The sequence below is a fragment of the Aspergillus clavatus genome, genomic scaffold (genome assembly GCF_000002715.2).
Source record: "Aspergillus clavatus NRRL 1 1099423829795 genomic scaffold, whole genome shotgun sequence".
NCBI classification, from domain to species: Eukaryota; Fungi; Ascomycota; class Eurotiomycetes; order Eurotiales; family Aspergillaceae; genus Aspergillus; species Aspergillus clavatus.
Window position 1 is genome coordinate 712,682 of NW_001517104.1, and position 18,663 is coordinate 731,344.

Genomic DNA, 18,663 nt, shown 5'->3' on the forward strand with positions numbered 1-18,663 from the left:
CTGCTATTGAAAAAGAAAAGAGAAAAGGTAAATTGTTTATGGTGCACAGTAGCCGCCATCGACCACGAGGTCTGCACCAGTGGTGTAACTGGACGCATCCGAAGCTAGGTAGAGGTAGGCACCCTTCAATTCTTCTGCACGGCCTTCACGGCCCATGGGGATCTTATCTTTCCAGATACTCTTGGTCTCCGCAGGTACGAAGCTGGAGATCTCCGTAGCGATATAACCAGGGGAAACGGTGTTGGCACGAGCGAACTTGACCCACTCGACAGCAAGAGATTTGCCTGTTCTGATGTCAGAGAAAATCCGGAATCAGCATGCTGCTCTTTGGAACTTACAAAGGTGAATCACACCCGCCTTGGCAGCATTGTAAGCAGCCTGCATCTGGGGGACGTTCACGATGTGACCGCTCATAGACGCGGTTGCCACGAAGCTGCCATATGTGAAGTTGGAAAGCTTGTTCCCATTGATGTCGGTTCCTTCCTCCTTTTGCCTCCTCCAGTGGCCGGCGGCAGCTCTGGCGCAATAGAAGGTACCGTTCAGATCAATGTCGACCACACTGGAGTAGTGATCGAGGGGACCATCGACCATTGGTCCCTTGGTCCATGGGATACCAGCATTGGCAATGAAGACGTCTAGACGGCCATTGAAGTCCTTCACAGTCTGATCAACGGCCTCCTGGACAGCCTTAGCATTGGTGATGTCGACCTGGTAAGCCTTAGCTATGGAGATGTCAGTCTTTTGGCGCTTCATTCTTCAGGCAGAGAACCACGGGCTGAGTGGTACCACGCACTTTGTACACCGTACTTCGAGGAAATCTCAGCCGCCCGTTCAAGGCACTTAGCATTGCCACCCCACCACATAGCAACGTTGGCGCCTGCTTCGGCCAGACCTTGAGCCACGGCGAGGCCAATACCAGCACCAGCACCCGTAACGATAGCAGTTTTGCCCTTGAGGGAGAACATCTGCATCAAGCTGGGATGCTCAGGGGCGCTGGTATTTTCATGTACAAAAAGACCATTCTGATTGACGGGATTGGCTGCCATGGTGAGAAACGCAGAATATTGGATATAGAATACAAAGGGAAGCAAAACAATGCAGGAGAGAGTACCAGACAAAGACAAAGAAAACGGATAAACGACGGGGCAATGGGATCAACCAGCGGTCTCTTATATAGAGGGGAGAATACGGAGGACTGGAGATAACTGATCCAAGCTCACTCCGTATTGGTATCCCTCTTGTGGTGTGACGGGAGATGGTGGGGTTCAAAGAGATAGCAGAAGACTGTTGTTTCATGTGTCTTCATGATTCTATCTTACGGAACAAGGTTAATAATCACAATGCTAGCCCTCTAGAACCGACATGTAGGCACATCAACTCGAACCCCCGAGGCAGTCGGAGCTGGCAACGCGGCCTCCCACGAGTCAGTGGGGGTTCCAGCAGAGCGACAGGTCTAGTCATTGCGGGTTTGTATGACAGTAGGTGTCGCCAGAGTAGCCTGCCCAGGCTGCCTAGCACTGCGTTAGTGCGGGTGGCTGAACACAACCCGCAGGTTGTTTCTTTGAGGTGAATCAACCTGGAGTGTGGGACTATGGATGGAGCATTGAGGTCTCTGATGCTCGGAAGTCCATTATCTTGAGCTCGAGTCTCGAGGGGATAATTTTATCCATAGTCTTCATGGGGCGTTATCATCAATCTTGTTGTTTTTTCACAAGTTCACAACTGTATCTAGATCTTGACTGCTCATTTCCAGGAGTTCCTGGGCAGATCCAAAGGCAGATCCAAAGTCGCGATGGAGAGAAGGAGGGGAATGAGGTGGGTCGTGGGGATCCCGTGATTGTTTCTGCCTGAGGGTCTGGTCTGGGATTGCAGTGGATACCATGTTGATAAGGCCACAGCCAAACAACAACAACCACCAGCAGAATACGAAGAATAACACCACCCTTGTGGCTGCTTCTGAACATTCCAACTAACAAGCCATTGTCGAACTATCGGACAAGTCCCGTTCAACAGTGACTGGCCGATGAACAACAGTACTAGTGCACACTACACAGTACACATACCACTGGGGAACTTATGGAGCAAACATTACGACAGGCTTGGTCTCTTGAGCAGACGATGATGAGAGGAAGCCTACCACAACTGGATTTTGGGATTAGCACAGGCGATCATTCCTGGCTTGCTCATACCCCCCCCAATCAAGTTCTAAGAACTCTTTGAACATCAGAAAAATGCCAGATTTGAGAATGATGGTTCGAGCCTGGTCTGCGGACAGGATGTTGACTTTCCCTCCAAATCAACCACACCTCTTCCGAGTAGGATGCATCAGAACACGATTAAATTGATCCGAAAGGCCCTGAGATGATTCAAAATACAATTTAAATGTTGATCTGAGTCTCATAAGAAACTCTGTATCCCATATCCAAGGGAGAGAAGATCAAACCATGGCCAGCATTCCGCGCGTCTACCGTCATGCGGCGGCATTCCTATGCTTCGACTGGTTTCCCCATAACAAACCTCAGTTGCACATTACCCCTAGAGTGCCACAATCCCCAACCTGGAACCAATCTGTTTCTTTTTGCCTCCTTGACCTGTTGTGTGCGTGGATGGTGCTCCGCTCCCAACTGTCCTGTTTGCCATCCATCCACAGAAATCTGGTCTCGAGAACATCCAAGCACACTTCATCACGGGGGGCCAGCGATGAAAAGATTGAGACGGTCTTGAGCTTCGTCTAGGATTGGTGTCTGCTCGATCTCACTGAACGGACGAAGGGGGGACGAAGATGCCGGCGTTGACCACTGTGCTAGCAGTGGCCGCTGTGTGCGCGGCACTCTTCATTGTCTCTGTGGTGGTTGGCACGCTTGTCTGGGTGAAGGCTCGTCGGGAACGCCGTGCGCTGGCTGCAGCTGGTGTGGCACGAGGCCGGTACGCTCGCTCTCTGCAAGCATTCGAAGCCGACACTGCAACTTCGCTTTCTCGAGAGGAGGGATCAGCCTTGAGGTTATATGGTCAACTGCCGTACGGAAGGCCAAACGAATGGGGCCTCTTGGCCAGTCGGGAAAGCCTATTACACTCCCCAATAGACTCCGAGACTTCTTCTCAATTTACCGAGAAAGCTCGTTCGCTGCGCCGCTCGCTTTCGCTTTCACGTTCACGGTCCACCCGACAGCTTAAGGGTCTGATCAGACCGCGTCCTACAGGTCCTCTGGCACCATTAGCAGAAGCTGCTGAGAAATCTTCCGATAAAATCGCCGGGCCAAAAGACCATGTATCACTTTCGGCGATCGAAGGAGTCCTAGAACTACCAACAGAAACAACCCCGAGACAAACACCAGAAAAGGAAGATGATAGGATCAACATGCAACCATGCATACGGCCTATGTCAGCGGCAGTGCCTTCGATTCACATAAGAGAAAGGTCAGGCAATCTTTTCCCATTACTGGAGATGGAGGACTACCGCGGGGGATTTGAACAATCCCAGAGTCGAGTCCGTGGAGGAAGCATTACGAATCAGACGGCTGGAGCTATGCCACAACAGCCAGTGCCTCCACCTCCAAGTGCCTATCCGCCAAATCGCTTCCGTCTCTCGAAGAACGACTCGATGCGGCATTCCTCGTTAAGCCTTGAAACAGCGGACAGTTCCATTCTGGACGAGAACCTAAGAACTTCGACAGGAATGGACAGTAATTTCACTTCACCCGCACTGCCTCCGTGCCCGACGTTTGCGCCCTTTAGTGCGAATGACGTTGGTCGAACGGAATTTGAACGGAGAGGCTTTGCTGCGCTCAATCCAGCATTGCCCATCCCCTTCACGTTCCCAGGTAGTACTGCAACCCGCGAAGATCCCAGACTCGAGCCTAGCCGTTCCTCTCCTCGCCGGAGTATGACTGCGCGTCACCCAAGCCACACCGAAAGGGCTAGCCCACCTCCGCGACGGAGCGGATCTGTCTGCAGCAGTCAATCAAGGCGAGAGATTGCTTCGATGCCATACCTAGACCCTAGTATGACCCCACAGTTGAATGCCACTAGCGAAAATCCTTCGATGCTGCTTTCACTGAATCAGATGCATCGACACTCGATGTACGCCAGTAGGGACAGAGATGTGGATCCTTTTTTTGGTGGGCTAGCCATCTCGAGCACCTCGATCAATATCTCACATACCCCTGGGAGGAGAGCTAGCAGCCTTTATGTGCCAGAAGCCTCTGCACCAGGCGCAAGCAGTGCTTCTAAACCACCTTTGGCCTCGGCATTGAAGAATGGCAACGGACCCCGGAAAGGGCACAAGCGCCAGAACTGTGTGCGAATCTCTATCCACCCTCCCATCACTTTTGGAGGGCCGGCATTCTCTCCAACGGTTGAGGAGCCTGAGGAAGTCGAAGATCTGGATAACCACAGAAATGAAGCCTCGAACTTGGCAGGCTTCAATTTCTCTACGATTAGGCCGACAATCTCATCCTCTTCTGGCAGCAAGCATAGTTCGTACGACTCCCAAAAGGCACGGCTACGAGCCACGGATGTCTCTTCCACGCCTTATGGAAGTCCAACAAAGAAAAGAAAGCATAACCGAACCGATTCAAATGACTGTTTCCTCAGCCCCGCAGGAAGTGACAAGACCTTGCCAGAAATCGTGACATCGCTGCCCAACACCAGTGACGGCACTCTGTCCCAGACCCCGTCCCCCGAGAAGACCATTCCCCTATGGATGCTCCCTGCTCATGCTGACTCGCCAACAACTCGCGAGAATGTATCACCACCCCAAAACAGCAGGCGCCGTTCGGCCGTGAAGGGCCCACGTACCCAGCCTGGTGGTGCTGCCTCCAACAATACTCGCGCGGCAGCGCCGCTCGATGACAGTGAAGCTGCTTCGACCCAGTCCGGCTCGCCAGAGGGTCGTTTTCGCCCGTCGTCCAGACCGCATAGCGGTAGCAGGGAAGCATTCAAATCTGACAATCCTTCCCAGAATGAGGACTTCAACAGTGCATCTCAAGAAAGCCGGACCTCATCCGAAGCTGACAGCCGGCGCAATAGCGCCTCACAAAAGCCTCCAGACGACCTTGCATGTGGTGTCCACAAGACGATGAGTACGCGCAGTGGTAACATGGTCACCATTTGGGAGGACACTGAACACAAAACGAAGAGAGCGCAAGCCAAGTATCCCGCATCATCCCCGCGGAAGTCCAGACAGAAGGGAAGCCAGAAAGCCAAGTCGGATGACAGGGACTCGCACAAATCAAGCCAACGAACGTCCAGGCAAGGCATCACGACACCCACAGGGAAGACAATAGGGTTGGGGATTGGAGCTGCAACTCCTGGTAGTCTGTACGATGGAGACGGGTTTTTGAAGGAATAGTTCGGTTTGTTTGGCTGCGATAGCAATGGATAGCGCTTTAGGGAGTACAGAGGGTTCTTTTGGGCGATTCTTTCGGCTTCATTTCTCTTGCTTGATTGGCTTTTTCTTTCCTCTTTTTTTTGGTTTTTGATATCCGCGAGTTAGGTGTAGTTGGATTTTACTCTGTCCAGCAAGCGGAGCGTCTTTGTCTATTACTTTTCTCATTCTCTACCTTAGTTTATTATTATTGAAGGAATCACCAAAAGATTTAGATGACACACGCTCCTCAGCTATCCATGACACGTAAACACTTTTCTTGTCCGAATTCAGCATTCTATCAAGTCGAAATAGTTTGTATTGAACGCTTCGTTGCATCAGCCGCTTCCCAGCTGAGGCTCCTAATCTGTCCTCCTCCACTTCGTCTCCTCGCCATCATTCTGCTCGTCCTGGCCCGAAATCTGACCATCATCCTCCCTCTGCCTCACCGATCCCGCGCCAGGCCCCAGAGGCAACGATGGCGCCTCACCCCCACCAATCCAATTCCCCTGCTCATCAAAAAACTCGCCCACATTCTCCGCCGTGATCCAGCCTGAGCTGCCCGGCACCGGCGGCGGCAGGCCCCCATCCGCACTCCCCATGGAGATAAACCCAGACTGCAGCAGCGAGTCGCGCTCCTCCTCTTCCTCCTCGGCGTCCTCCTCCATCGGGTCCGGGTGCAGGTTCGAACACGCCGACACAGCCGCGTACAGCATCTGCGTCGGCGTCTCGTCGGGCGTCTCGGATTGGTCCTCCATCGCCTGCTCCGATGCCGTGAGGGTCGCGTCGGCGGCGCTCGCCGTGCCTGCTGTGAACCCCGCGCCTGTCGGCGGGACGATTGTCATCGTGATGCTCTCTTCCTCCTCGTCGTCGGGGTTCGTGCCTGGGGCGGCGGGGGTGGCGATCTGCATGTACAGGCCCTGGGACTGCGGGGCATCTGGGGCGGTTCCGGGGACGTGGAGGCGCTGGATGGCGTGCAGGGAGATGGAGGGGTAGGGGATTGCGACGCCGGCGGAGACGGCGGGGGCGTAGAGGAGGAATTTACTAGAGGAGACCCGTGTTAGTTGGGAGAGGGTTGGGGGAAGGTGAAAAATGATGCGCGCGGCGAACTGCGCGTGCACGTACTCGGAGGTCACCCAGACGTCTATGCCATCGAGCACGATCTCCTTCCCTTCGTCGACTTCTTTGTCTGTGGTAGTCGGCGCATGATCTCCGGCTCCGTTGGCTGTCGGGCTTGGCCCGCGAAGAGCAGTGAGGACGGGCGTGGAGAGGAGATCGCGTTCGAGGATGACGAGCTTGCAATGCTTGCTGTGGTAGTGCAGGACTGGAGGGCCGGAGTGGAATGACTCTGGGGTGCGCGATTGGTGGTCGGCTAAGAGGACAAACGAGGAAGCCTCGGGGGCTGATCGAAGAGGCTCCATGGTGGTTTTGTGTGAAGAAGAAGAAAGAGGATTGTTTTGTAGCTGTTGTGTAGGTGCTGGGGAAAATTATTGATAGATAGTCGCGGACAGCTAGGTAACGCGGAGGCTTGTTATCGATCTGGAGGGGCCTTTTGGTGGAGTCGATGGGCAAGGCGGAGAGTCAAACCAGTGCTGTGAAAGAGTCAATGAGTTCATCGAAGTGAGCTACTTCGGATTTCGAACTGTGTATCTAATTGACTTTCAAGTAGAATTTATCATTTCAATATTGTCTGGTGCTAGTATGTGTTCTACAGAATGTGGTGCATACGCTCGTGTTGGCTGTATATATTCGGGCCTTCAACCACAGATAATGCAATGTGATCCTAGGTAGCACCACCCTGGATAATTGACAACAAATATTATCAAATGTTGTACACTCGTCTTTTAAATGAGACATAGAGAGTGTAGACATCAAGTTAATCAACAAGGAGCCCGTAGATGCCATAGGCTCATCAACTTCCAGTTTACCAACCTAGCATAGACAAATGCCACAGCCTGGCGGATGTTGATGGTCGAGTTAACGCAGCACCAGATAGGTGTCTCAGCGATAACGAGCTGTACTTGCACCGTGTGTTGCGAGTTTCACGCGATGAGGCTAAGATACTGCTATGATGCCTGGCAGGAACCTCGGGTAATGGTAGTTTCCAGATTCAGCTGTGATACCAGCTTTCACGCTGGCTGTGGTGGCCACTATTTCATGCTCATCCCACCAAACGCTCTGTCCAATTCGGCGCCTTCATCGCGAGGCACTAGGGGCGGAGGCCCAGACGTGCCCTGTTGCGTTGGGGGACTATCCAACAAGCTCTGATTTGATTCCTGGTGGCCTTTCGAGGCCGGGACCGATACCAAACTACTTGGCCGAAGCAGTTTCTCATCGCGATCGAGCCAGCCAGGCGCAACGCGCCTCTTTTCGGCAAGATCCCGCTGAGTGATCGCTTCTTCGAATTTCTTGATCGCATTCTCCGCGTCAATCCTCGCCTTGTTCAGGTGTTCTTCCAGTGACTTGCACGACGCCAAGATCTCTTCTGGGTGCGCAGCGTGCTCGCCGCTTGTGGAAACAACATAGCGGGCCTTGACAGTTGGATGACTGGGGTCGACCGTGACAGAGGGAGGAAGAGTCGAGGGTACTGATTTATAGGTGTAAGGAAGAGTGACCGAGGTGGGAAGATTGATAAACGGGGAGACCGTCAAGGGGACCTGAGCGAGAAGCGGATGAGGGCCTAGAAGAGGATCGTCATCAGTCAGATGCAAGCAGGTGTAGTGAGAAAAGAATCGATCAAGACATACGATATGATTCATACATTTTTGCTTTAAATAATAGACTTTTTGTTGTTATTTTTTTTTCACTGCAAGAAACAATAGACTGGGTGAATATTCCAAAACTTCCGCGCAGACTCAGAGATATCTAGCAGGCTCCAGCATGTATGGGTGTTGGGGGAAAGGCGAGATGATGCATCATTCGGGATCCCCGCACTGGAAGGACAAGCAGCAGCAGCAGCAGCAGCAGCAGCAGCAAACAAGAGGCTTCGATTACGGTCTTGCGGAGGGTTGCGATAATAGCAATTGAGAGTAACCAATATATGCATGGGTTACTGTGATAAAATAAGTAATGATGATATCTACCTTAGTAGCAGTAGCAAGCAAGTAGGCAACAAGCTGTCTTAAAACGTCGTTCGCTGCCAATCCTCATTCAGCCTCCTCGCCTGTCGTCTCTTTTGCCCTGGTTGCTTTGCCCAGTTTTTTTCAGCCCATCTGGCGACTTTTCAAGTCAAGTCCTCTTAGTCGATCTACGAGCAATTCAAACATCCTCTCATCCTCCCATCCTCCTCATCCTCCTCATCCATCTGCATCGCAACAATCCCCAAAGGTTCGTGGCCTTATCGTGATTCTCCCCATTAAGAATCTCTTCCGCCACTGCGACCCACGGTCACCCTCAACTTACACTATTTTAGGAAAAGACAATACACTTGGCTGTGACCTAATCCCTACAGGTTTCATCTCCATAGCACAAGGGGTGACTCCTTTTCTCCAGATCGTCTTGTTCTTGATTATTACCAGAGAAATATCTTTGTCCCAGCTGGAGGATTGAATTTCTTCTTGCCAAAACCACCCGGTGCTTCCTTCACTTGAGCCTTGTCTCGTGTGCAAAATCCCGCGGCTCTTCAAACCCCCCCCCACCACAAACTTGCCTCCGCGCAGTTAACTATCTCCCACCCGCTCTTCCCCTGATCCATCCATCGTTCTGGGTTTCGGAGTCATTTCCAAGATTCTATATAGTTGAGAGAGAGAACTTTCTTTTTTTCCTTCTTTTTCTCTTTTTTTGGTTCGCACTGCGCAAGATGGATCCATCATTGGCGCGCGCGCTGAGGGAGAAGAAGCCAGTCCCGGAGATTGACTTCACATTGCATACCATGGAAGATGGCACTCAGGTTTCGACGCAAGAGCGAGTTATCAAGGGTATGTTGTATCTTTTCTTGAGCCTCATCCTTTCAATGACGCCGTATCGGTGGTCATTAACAATTTTGTAATTATAGAAGTGCAGGCGCCGGCCTTGAATACCCCGACAGATGACATGTTCTGGTCCCCTGAAGATCCGTCCAAACCGAATCTCCAGTTCCTCAAGCAGCACTTCTATCGCGAAGGCCGTCTTACCGAAGAGCAGGCGCTATGGATTATACAGGCTGGTACCCAGGTGCTGAAGGCGGAGCCCAATTTACTCGAGATGGATGCGCCCATCACCGTCTGTGGCGACGTTCATGGTCAATACTACGATTTGATGAAGCTCTTCGAAGTCGGTGGGGATCCCTCTGAGACGCGGTATCTCTTCTTGGGAGATTATGTCGACAGAGGCTATTTCAGCATTGAGGTGAGCGCCCTGGCTTGGCACCTCTTCGCTCACCTTTGTCTTGCCAGGAGAACTGACATTCGCTAGTGCGTTCTCTACCTCTGGGCCTTGAAGATCTGGTACCCGAACTCGCTTTGGCTGCTCCGTGGCAATCACGAATGTAGACATCTCACGGACTACTTCACCTTCAAGCTCGAATGCAAGCACAAATATAGCGAGCGCATCTACGAAGCCTGCCTCGAGTCGTTCTGTGCACTGCCTCTGGCTGCGGTCATGAACAAACAGTTCTTGTGTATACACGGTGGTCTGAGCCCTGAGCTGCATACCCTGGAAGACATCAAATCGGTACGTTTATCGCTGCTGGCACGCCCCGCAAAATGTCTGGAAATAATGATCTAATACGCAACAGATCGACCGTTTCCGAGAGCCCCCCACCCACGGTCTCATGTGTGATATTCTCTGGGCCGATCCTCTGGAAGAATTTGGACAAGAAAAGACTGGCGACTATTTTATTCACAACAGTGTCCGAGGCTGTTCTTACTTCTTTTCGTACCCCGCTGCTTGTGCATTCCTTGAAAAGAACAACCTGCTATCTATCATTCGAGCACACGAGGCGCAGGACGCTGGCTATCGCATGTACCGAAAGACCCGGACGACTGGCTTCCCTAGTGTGATGACCATCTTCAGTGCTCCCAACTACTTGGACGTCTACAACAACAAGGCTGCCGTCTTGAAGTATGAGAACAACGTCATGAATATCCGGCAATTCAACTGCACACCCCATCCCTACTGGCTGCCAAACTTCATGGATGTGTTCACATGGTCTCTCCCCTTCGTCGGCGAGAAGATCACTGATATGCTCATCGCCATTCTCAACACCTGCTCCAAGGAAGAACTCGAAGACGACACTCCGACGTCCGTATCACCCTCAGCTCCTTCTCCGCCGCTTCCGATGGATGTGGAGAGCAGCGAGTTCAAGAGGCGGGCGATCAAGAACAAGATTCTCGCTATTGGTCGGTTGTCGCGTGTCTTCCAGGTGTTGCGTGAGGAGTCCGAGAGAGTTACCGAACTCAAAACGGCTGCTGGTGGCCGTCTGCCAGCTGGCACTCTGATGCTCGGCGCCGAGGGAATCAAGCAGGCCATCACCAACTTCGAGGATGCTCGTAAGGTTGACTTGCAGAACGAGCGTCTTCCGCCCTCGCAGGAGGAGGTCATCAGGAAGAGCGAGCAAGAGAGAAAGGCCGCGTTTGAGCGTGCCCAGCAAGAGGCAGATAATGATGCCGGACTGGCTTCTGTGGCACGGAGGATCAGCATGTAAGTGAAGAGATTCGTCAAGGGAGTGGTTGTTTGCTAATCAGGTACAGGTCGGCCGGTTCTGGCAAGAGTCGCCGGCAGCAACAGGATCCCAACCGGGAGTCTCGGGAGGCCTGAGTTGCATATAAAATCAAGAACTGTGGGCCATGTTCATACCGCACATCTTTCCAATGCTGGTGAAGTATCCGCCCAACCCTGGTGCTCGAATCTTGTCGACATAGATGTCGACAAGGTCTCTGGGTCTGCATGGCCCTTGGACAAAAGGGATCAATGCGTATCGAAAGCATTTCGCATGTGTTGATTCTCATTTGACCTACTGCGATACCCAGTCTCAAGGATGAGCGAATAATGTGGCCTGTTTGGAAGAGGGAGGCATATCTGTAATTCCTGGACAGAGTTCTGTAGGCGTCCGTGACGCCTCGACTACGAGCTGATGAATGATACACCATGATTTATTTGAGCTTATATTCATGCCATCTTTACAAATACTGCGATTCTTTTCAAATGGTAATGAACTGTATCCTAAAGTACACGATTTCTCCTAAAAAATGTAGTAGAACAAAACCTATTCTGTTGGTCTTGCGTGGATTATTACAACGAGAGATCGGGTCATTCCGCCAAGACAATCCCATCTCTATCGGCTTTGCGGAATACTTGCTTTCGGAGCTCCTCCTCCACCCTTCCAACGGCTCAACAGACACACCAACCATCTCTTCTAGTCAATGCCTGCCAAACTCCGCGGCTCGGTCGCAAAGACCCTGTCGCGCCCGCTGGACAATGGATCGGTCTTTTACTGCTCGTCCTGCTCTACCTGGCGACGAACATTGTCCACGCGTTCCCGGAATGGCAACGCTTGTCGGCAAGAAAATCGCATTCCCTCATCACCGTCAACCGTGTCAGCGAACGCTTCGCGCCGTCAGCTGGCAACAGTACCCGTAAATAGCGCGGGGAGAAATGTCCCAGCCCAGTATAAGGAGCTCTATGAAGCCTTGAATCGCGCGAGGGAGGCTGCGCCGGAACAAGTCAACGTCAGTCGATTACAGCTCGCGTTGCGAGGGTTGGAGTCGGAGGTTCCGCTTGTTCGCGTTGCTGGTGAGTTTGATGCTCTTGTATTTTCCAAAAGACCACACGGACTGATGCATTGAATTTTCAAGTTCTCGGATTGAATGACGCGACTGCCGCTCGCAAACTCGTTCGCCTGCTCCTCGCCGATCCGCTGAGCCCTCGGGAGTCCTGGGAGGATATCCTAGATTCTTTCGATGCGGATATGTCGCGGGGTCTGCTGATCCGGTATGATGTCCCCGCGAAGTACACACAGGATGAGTTCTTAACCATGGTGATAGATATGGAGAAGTCTCTGAAACGATCCCAAATGACCTGCTACCTACCATCTCCGTGCCCTCCTCGATCTTGAAGAAGGGAAATATCGAAATCTTGGTCAGCACGCTCGGTGCGGAGACGGAGTTCTCGACCTCCCGGCTCTCAGCGGATACCTTCCTCGTACCCACCGTGACAATCCGAACATCGCACTCGGGCCGGCACAACGTCGTGCGATACCCAGTTCACAGGAGTATCGTGTGTGGTAGCGGAGCCGACGATTTACTCGCATACAGCGGCTTGATTGCTCGCTCGAACCTGAAGAAAGAAGCGCGCTCCGTCCACGGCGTGATCGAAATCCCCGGCGCCGCGACGGAATCGACCAGCGATCGCATAAGTTTTGTGGATATCCACCAGGCTGACGAAGCGCTGGCCAAATTCCGTGAGTCCGTGCAAAATGCGTCTCTGTACGAGCGCGGTTGGAGTCGGAGCGGAGTTCAGCCAGTTGTGGATTGGCTGTCGTCGCTGCGGACGGAGGCGGGAACGTTGAACCCCTCCTTGAGGACTCTGATAGAGGCACTGATTGATTCTGCGGAGACAGGTGTGGTCACTGAGGAGACCAGGAGAATGCTAGAGCAAGAGGCAGAATCCATTCCTGAGGAAGTCCGGGAGCAGCTGGCTCGACTCGTATCCGCATGGGCGGAGAGAGCACACATTGAGCTACGGGGTTCGCTCGAAGAAGGATTCGCCAGCAAAGACTGGAAGGATCTGGCGTGGTGGAAGCTATTCTGGCGGGTGGATGATATCAGCATGGTTACCTCTGAGATTCTGGAGAAGAAGTATCTCTGCCGGGCGGAGAAGGAGGTGATCTGGACGGCAGGGAAGTTTGAGCAGGCCGGCGTGCTTGAAGGATCCCCTCTTGCGAGCGAGGACGTGGTATCCGAGTCTGTAGAACCGGACATGAACAGCTCTACGCCGATGGAACCTTCACAACCGCAAGCACCTTGGCCCACTCAGATCGCCCAGAGCCGGACAAAACTTCTGGGAACCACGGTGCCGTCTTTGCATGCTTTGGCGCAGCGGCTTGTGCTCTTCAGTGTGTCCACGACGACGCTGACAACGGCTCTATCAGCCTTGACGTACGTTTCCTGGCCGACTACCTCTATCTACGAGACGGGCACCATGGCCGCGGTGGGCTTGATCTACTCCCTGCGAAACCAGCAAAAGAAATGGGATGCCGCCCGCGCATTCTGGGAAGAGGAGGTCCGTGAGAATGGAAGAACCGCCCTGCTGGAAACGGAACAGGAGTTACGCACAATCACACAGCAGGGAGGCAGACACGTCGAGGAGATCGCCAAGACCGATGCCCGCGAGCGCATTGGCACAGCCAGAAAAGCTCTTGACGAGCTCGATTAAATTTACATAGACCCTAGCTCTAGATCCTACTGTACAATACCAAGTTTGGTCCCCTGTATTCCCTTCCCTTCCCTCTATGTAATCTCCACACTCCCCTCCGGCACACCCTGCCAACTACGCAGCCGCCGCGCAAAGAACTGCATCACCGGCATCATCTCGTCCCGATTGCGCGGCATCCCATCCCCCTTCCTCGCATACCGATGCACCTCCACAAACTCAAAAACCTCCTTCGTCCTCCGCACCGCCCCATCACTCACAGCCGACGGCTCGCGCCCTCCCACCAGCAACACCGGCGTTCGGCTCTTCGCGCCCACCGTGCTCCCAGACAGCGGATACGGCGCCCCGATCGAGATGACCCCCGACAGCGCGGCCTCACCCCCGCGCCCGGCCCGCACAGCAATCTCCCTCGCGGCAACCAACCCGGCCATCCCGCCCTGCCCGAGCCCGAGCACCAGGATCTCGCGCAGCGCATACCCGCATTTGCCCACCAGCACGCCCTCAATCAGCTCGTTGACCATTAGGGTGGTGGTGCGCGTGAACCCGGCGTCCATGTCGAGGTTGCCGGTGCTGGAGTCGAAGGAGACGTCGTCGCCCCAGTGAAAGCCGCCGAGGTCGAAGGGGAGCGGGGTGGGCGCTTGGACGGTCACGACGGCTGTCTCGGGGAGGTTGAGGGCGCGGCCGAAGGAGGTGAATGCGGCTGCGGTGTCGCCGATGCCGTGCAGCAGGAGGAGGATGTTTGGGGGTGCGGGGGCGGGGGATGGACGGGAGGAGGAGGAGGAGGAGGGCGGGGTGATGGTTACGGTGAGGGTGGAGGGGAAGTCGGGCGGTGATGGGGGCTTTTTGGGTGGCATTGTAGTGGATTTCCAGGTCTTGGGGAGGGAGACTTCTTGTTGAGGTGTGTAAGTAAGTGTGTGTGTTTTGTGGTAGGGAGGGTTGAGTTGGAGGTGGTGATGTTTCTATTGGTGGGGTAGAGAGCTTGTGGGTGGGAAGGATAGATTCTCAATTGAGATTTGATAGATGTCTCGAGGGATTGAGAAAATTTATGATCTTTCAAATGGCTCTGCTCGAGAAAATCATTCTGAATTGTTTCTTTGGTTCCGAGACCTTGTTCTTCGCAGTATGAGTTCGTAGAGTTGTTGGTTTGACATCGGCCATTTGACAGCCTGACGAATCAGGCCAGCGACATACCTTCTGCACAAGGTCTTCTTTCTACGACAGCTATGAGCCCGGGGCCTGTCGTTTCGCGTGACGAGCTTTGATCTGGATTTGCTCCCGCACTTCTTCACGGATGGTCTGTACCACTGTTCCGAATGGCCACCTTTCCGCGTCCCTTTTCCATTCGCGTTTGATCTCCCTGGAGAACGTTCGGTCATATTCGTCGAGGATCCTCAGTAGATCAAGGACATCTTGACCATTCCTGAATGCTTCCTTGTCCAGGCGGGCCATCCTCCTCTGAACGAGCTCAAACTCATTCATCTAGGCCTGGAAAGCCTCGAGTGTGTTGAATCTCGGGCCCTCACGCAGGTGGTCGTATTCCTCTTGCATGTCTCTTTTCTCATCTTCCTCTTTTGCACCATAGTGCTTTTGGAGCTCTTCCAACATCTCCCTGGCTTCCAGGACTCCCTCGATTTGGCGAGCTGGATGCTGAGCTAGAGATCCCCTAATCAGCGTGGCAATGGGAGAAAGAGCCTCGATATAAAACGAAGATATATACAGGATAAGGATCCTATCCTGAGGAGGTGTGTCGACGTAGATGAAATAATGTATCCCACTAACTAGAATTCGGATACCTTTTTAGTGTAGCGGTATTACACAGATTTCAGTTCTACGACAGTTATGAGCCCGGGAGGTGGTCATAGTGCTAAGGGTAGGGAGGGAGAAAGAGCCTCAATATACCAGATATACACAGTATACAGGATAAGGATCCTATCCTGGCTACTCCCTAGTAGATACAAACAAGGGGATGGACCACGCTAGTCAGTGTGCGTCGCACTATGCCTAAATATGCATGGTAAGCGAGTGTATCACCAATACAGTGAACACCACTCTACGACACTACTCTACTCCCTATACTCTGTACCTGGAATACATCTTCGAGACCATGCAATTGATCCCCATGAGGAAGTTCCAAAACGCGACACCATGCATGGCTCGGCAGTCGGTACGGACAAGCCCGTTCCAACTGTGACATTGATGTATGTAGGTACGTTTCTCGATCTCATCGCTTCTCATACTACGCAACTATCTAACCATCAAGAATACAAAAGAAAGAGAATACAGCTTCATGGCAGAGGGATCAGATCCTACCAGTAGATAGTAGATACCATTACGCGAAACAATGGACAGTCTCATTTTTCCCTCTCCACTATGAGTTGCCTACGTAGTAGATTTCCAGCTCCAGTTTCAGCTCCAGCTCCAGCCACACAATGTGTCCCAGGTATTGTGGAAATGGAATAGCTCGTTTCCTCGCCACTTCTCCAGCAATGAAAATAGAACCCAAGCAGCCTATAAGATAGCTGTGGCACTGCGCAGTGGCAGTGCACAGTGCGCACGAAGAGAGCCTTCTTTTGATTCGCTCAGACATCACTTCATCTCAAGTGGGGAGTATCCAGGTACAAAAATACCACTCCACTCGAAAAAAAAAATACTGATTACTGAGGGAATTGCCGTAGCTGGGTTATTGGGTTGTGGCTATGCCTTCTGAGAGAAGGTATACTGCAGAGAGCGATTCTGCGCCGTATCTGTCTAGATAACTCCGTAGTTGCAGTGGTGATCCGGTCATAGGGCAAAGACAAGCCTTGGACAAGAGAAGCTTGGCGATGCGAATTTCTCGGTCAAACCGCCATATCTGATATTGCACCTTCGGGTTTCCCGATTCTCGCCAGCAATACCACTAATCAATTAGTAATGCATGGCTAGCGAGTAATAACCAATGCCAGTCTAATTATCTAACACCCTAAGTCTTTCGATTAAGTAAGGCTGAGTGAGAGACCCATTTCTCAACCGATCACCAAGTTGGATCGATCATTGATGACCTACGGAGTAATACTGGCTGGCGGAACGTAAGACGGTAAGACAGTCACTAATCAATGTGGCATTCTCACAATAGTTACGCCTGTATAGCTTGAATTTGGCTTATGCCAGTGAGCATCATCTTTGATTACGGAGTACTCCAGTCTCCACTGAAAGCATTGATGTGGTGTACAACGGACTCAGTGAAGAGGATTGATTGTTCCGAGCTCAGCTATGAGGGTGATTGTATGTATGATTATTACCGACTTACACCTTCGGTAATGGTACTGCCTATTTCCACAGCAATGGAATGGAGTCGAATGATACGTACATGGATCTCTCTTCAAAAGGCCTCTGGTGCACGTTGTCCCCAGTGATTGGTTCAAGGTTTCAGCTTTCTGGAACATTAGCCAACTGCGAGTCCATGCAGCACGTCCCCTGAAAAGGACAGACGCCGTGGCGCATTCAAATCAATTATCTTGAGTCTCGAGTACTGAAGGTGGACTGATTTACCAGGCGGATCCCCACAGCCACAGGCTGAAAAAACTATTACTGATAGTGATGCGCTCAGTAGTCAGTAGTAGTCGAGTAGTTTTAGGAAGAGTGGTTGCGATCTCCTTTCCCCACTGTCGCAAAGGTGCAGGCTGCAGCCTGAGTTAGTCTCACTTGATAGTTCAAGTCCATCTTCACAAGGTTTAGCTTGGTCCCGCGAAGGCCGAAGAGACCCTTTTCGAGACCTGAGGCGAAGCCAAATGAGGGGCAATGAGGCCATTTGACTACGTCGAGGGGCGCTAGGGTGAGAGATGTACAAAACCCCGCCATTGCAAGGATATAAGAACGACCGATATCTCGCTCAGAGTCTCCAACGTAGCTAGAAACCACCAAAATACCTCTCAATCGACCAACTCCATTTTGTGACTTTTTCTTCCCTTCAAACAAATCAATTTGCATAGATCGATATGGCTTGGGGCTGGGGTAAGTCATTCTCTCCCGTTTCCCCCGTCCCCGCGATACAACTCAAGGGAGCCCGACTATGAATGGGGTACCCTCGTCAGCTCGCCCGACTGCAATTACCGCAAGTGGGAATGGCAAGAATCCCGCTAATGCTGTGTTTTATCTAGACCAATCCGATGACGCGCACCGCGAGGTGTACGGCGAGCGCAGACACGAAAGCAGCCTGTCTCACGAGCTCATCGCCGGAGCTGCATCCTTCGCTGGTATGAAGGCCTGGGAGGACCACCAACGCAGCGAAGGTAAGCCTATCGGACCCTACTCCGGAGCGGTCAGTTACTCATCACATTACCCGTCGATTTAGGTAAGCCTGTCAGCCACGCCTTTGCCAAGGAAGCTCTTGCAGCCTTTGTGGGTGCGGAGGTCGACAAGCTGGCGGAAACCAAGGGCCTCGATGAAGTCGACAAGATCCGCGCGCACCACCACGCCAAGGAGAATGCCCAGAAGATGTACGACGAGCACTATATTGAGAATCGTCGTGCTGATGAGTACGATCCCAACCGCTACCCACCTCACGAGCGCTTCTCGCAGTCTGATCGCTGGTAAACGCCTTGATTGGAAGGGGACTGAGAGATTGCTTGTATCTTAGTTAGCTGGGGAGGATTGTGTTTAGCTCCGCATTGCCATGATGACCATTGAATATAATTAGCATGAATCACAAATTTGCCTTGATATGATGATAACTGGCACATTACCAGTCAAGGACAAACAAACTCAATAATAGGTGCTTTCTAACTGACGCCACCTAGTCTTGGCAGCGGTGTGCAGAGATTGGTATGTAGGAGTCAACCTAGCAGTATCCCAGTCCAGCAACACATATGAACCATCCATATCGATAGGTATCCTGGAACAGGTGGCACAGATCCCTTCAGCGTTGAATCTCGGTAGAAATAGGTTTGTAGCAAATTATATCGATGCTCTCA

General features: G+C 52.3%; 9 protein-coding genes across 9 annotated transcripts, besides 6 other annotated features; 4 read left to right on the plus strand and 5 right to left on the minus strand.

Moving 5' to 3' along the window:
* Positions 1–36: 36 nt before the first annotated feature.
* ACLA_011160 (putative carbonyl reductase) lies at positions 37–1,046 on the minus strand (the record flags this gene model as incomplete). Its single annotated transcript, XM_001274114.1, has 3 exons — positions 37–284; positions 339–722; positions 794–1,046. 3 exons carry the CDS (start codon positions 1,044–1,046, stop codon positions 37–39), a joined length of 885 nt encoding a protein of 294 aa, XP_001274115.1.
* Positions 1,047–1,762: 716 nt separating this feature from the next.
* Positions 1,763–1,786: a microsatellite.
* Positions 1,787–2,782: 996 nt separating this feature from the next.
* On the plus strand, positions 2,783–5,350 carry ACLA_011170 (uncharacterized protein; the record flags this gene model as incomplete). The annotated part of the gene is made up of 1 exon (XM_001274115.1): positions 2,783–5,350. The coding sequence occupies one exon, from the start codon at positions 2,783–2,785 to the stop codon at positions 5,348–5,350; it is 2,568 nt and encodes an 855-aa protein (XP_001274116.1).
* A 377-nt stretch (positions 5,351–5,727) lies between these two features.
* Positions 5,728–6,786, minus strand: ACLA_011180 (Voldacs domain-containing protein; the record flags this gene model as incomplete). The annotated part of the gene is made up of 1 exon (XM_001274116.1): positions 5,728–6,786. One exon carries the CDS (start codon positions 6,784–6,786, stop codon positions 5,728–5,730), a length of 1,059 nt encoding a protein of 352 aa, XP_001274117.1.
* Positions 6,787–7,515: 729 nt separating this feature from the next.
* Positions 7,516–8,128, minus strand: ACLA_011190 (uncharacterized protein; the record flags this gene model as incomplete). The annotated part of the gene is made up of 2 exons (XM_001274117.1): positions 7,516–8,045; positions 8,113–8,128. 2 exons carry the CDS (start codon positions 8,126–8,128, stop codon positions 7,516–7,518), a joined length of 546 nt encoding a protein of 181 aa, XP_001274118.1.
* Positions 8,129–8,309: 181 nt separating this feature from the next.
* Positions 8,310–8,339: a microsatellite.
* Positions 8,310–8,340: a microsatellite.
* A 288-nt stretch (positions 8,341–8,628) lies between these two features.
* Positions 8,629–8,666: a microsatellite.
* Positions 8,667–9,115: 449 nt separating this feature from the next.
* Positions 9,116–9,147: a repeat region.
* Positions 9,148–9,164: 17 nt separating this feature from the next.
* Positions 9,165–11,101, plus strand: ACLA_011200 (serine/threonine-protein phosphatase 2B catalytic subunit; the record flags this gene model as incomplete). The annotated part of the gene is made up of 5 exons (XM_001274118.1): positions 9,165–9,282; positions 9,360–9,691; positions 9,758–10,015; positions 10,080–10,984; positions 11,035–11,101. 5 exons carry the CDS (start codon positions 9,165–9,167, stop codon positions 11,099–11,101), a joined length of 1,680 nt encoding a protein of 559 aa, XP_001274119.1.
* Positions 11,102–11,706: 605 nt separating this feature from the next.
* ACLA_011210 (uncharacterized protein) lies at positions 11,707–13,717 on the plus strand (the record flags this gene model as incomplete). Its single annotated transcript, XM_001274119.1, has 3 exons — positions 11,707–12,076; positions 12,139–12,274; positions 12,328–13,717. The coding sequence occupies 3 exons, from the start codon at positions 11,707–11,709 to the stop codon at positions 13,715–13,717; spliced, it is 1,896 nt and encodes a 631-aa protein (XP_001274120.1).
* A 74-nt stretch (positions 13,718–13,791) lies between these two features.
* Positions 13,792–14,568, minus strand: ACLA_011220 (alpha/beta hydrolase; the record flags this gene model as incomplete). The annotated part of the gene is made up of 1 exon (XM_001274120.1): positions 13,792–14,568. One exon carries the CDS (start codon positions 14,566–14,568, stop codon positions 13,792–13,794), a length of 777 nt encoding a protein of 258 aa, XP_001274121.1.
* Positions 14,482–14,501: a microsatellite.
* A 367-nt stretch (positions 14,569–14,935) lies between the features above and the next one.
* On the minus strand, positions 14,936–15,163 carry ACLA_011230 (uncharacterized protein; the record flags this gene model as incomplete). Its single annotated transcript, XM_001274121.1, has 1 exon — positions 14,936–15,163. The coding sequence occupies one exon, from the start codon at positions 15,161–15,163 to the stop codon at positions 14,936–14,938; it is 228 nt and encodes a 75-aa protein (XP_001274122.1).
* Positions 15,164–17,762: 2,599 nt separating this feature from the next.
* On the plus strand, positions 17,763–18,286 carry ACLA_011240 (DUF3759 domain-containing protein; the record flags this gene model as incomplete). The annotated part of the gene is made up of 2 exons (XM_001274122.1): positions 17,763–17,982; positions 18,045–18,286. 2 exons carry the CDS (start codon positions 17,763–17,765, stop codon positions 18,284–18,286), a joined length of 462 nt encoding a protein of 153 aa, XP_001274123.1.
* Positions 18,287–18,663: the final 377 nt, after the last annotated feature.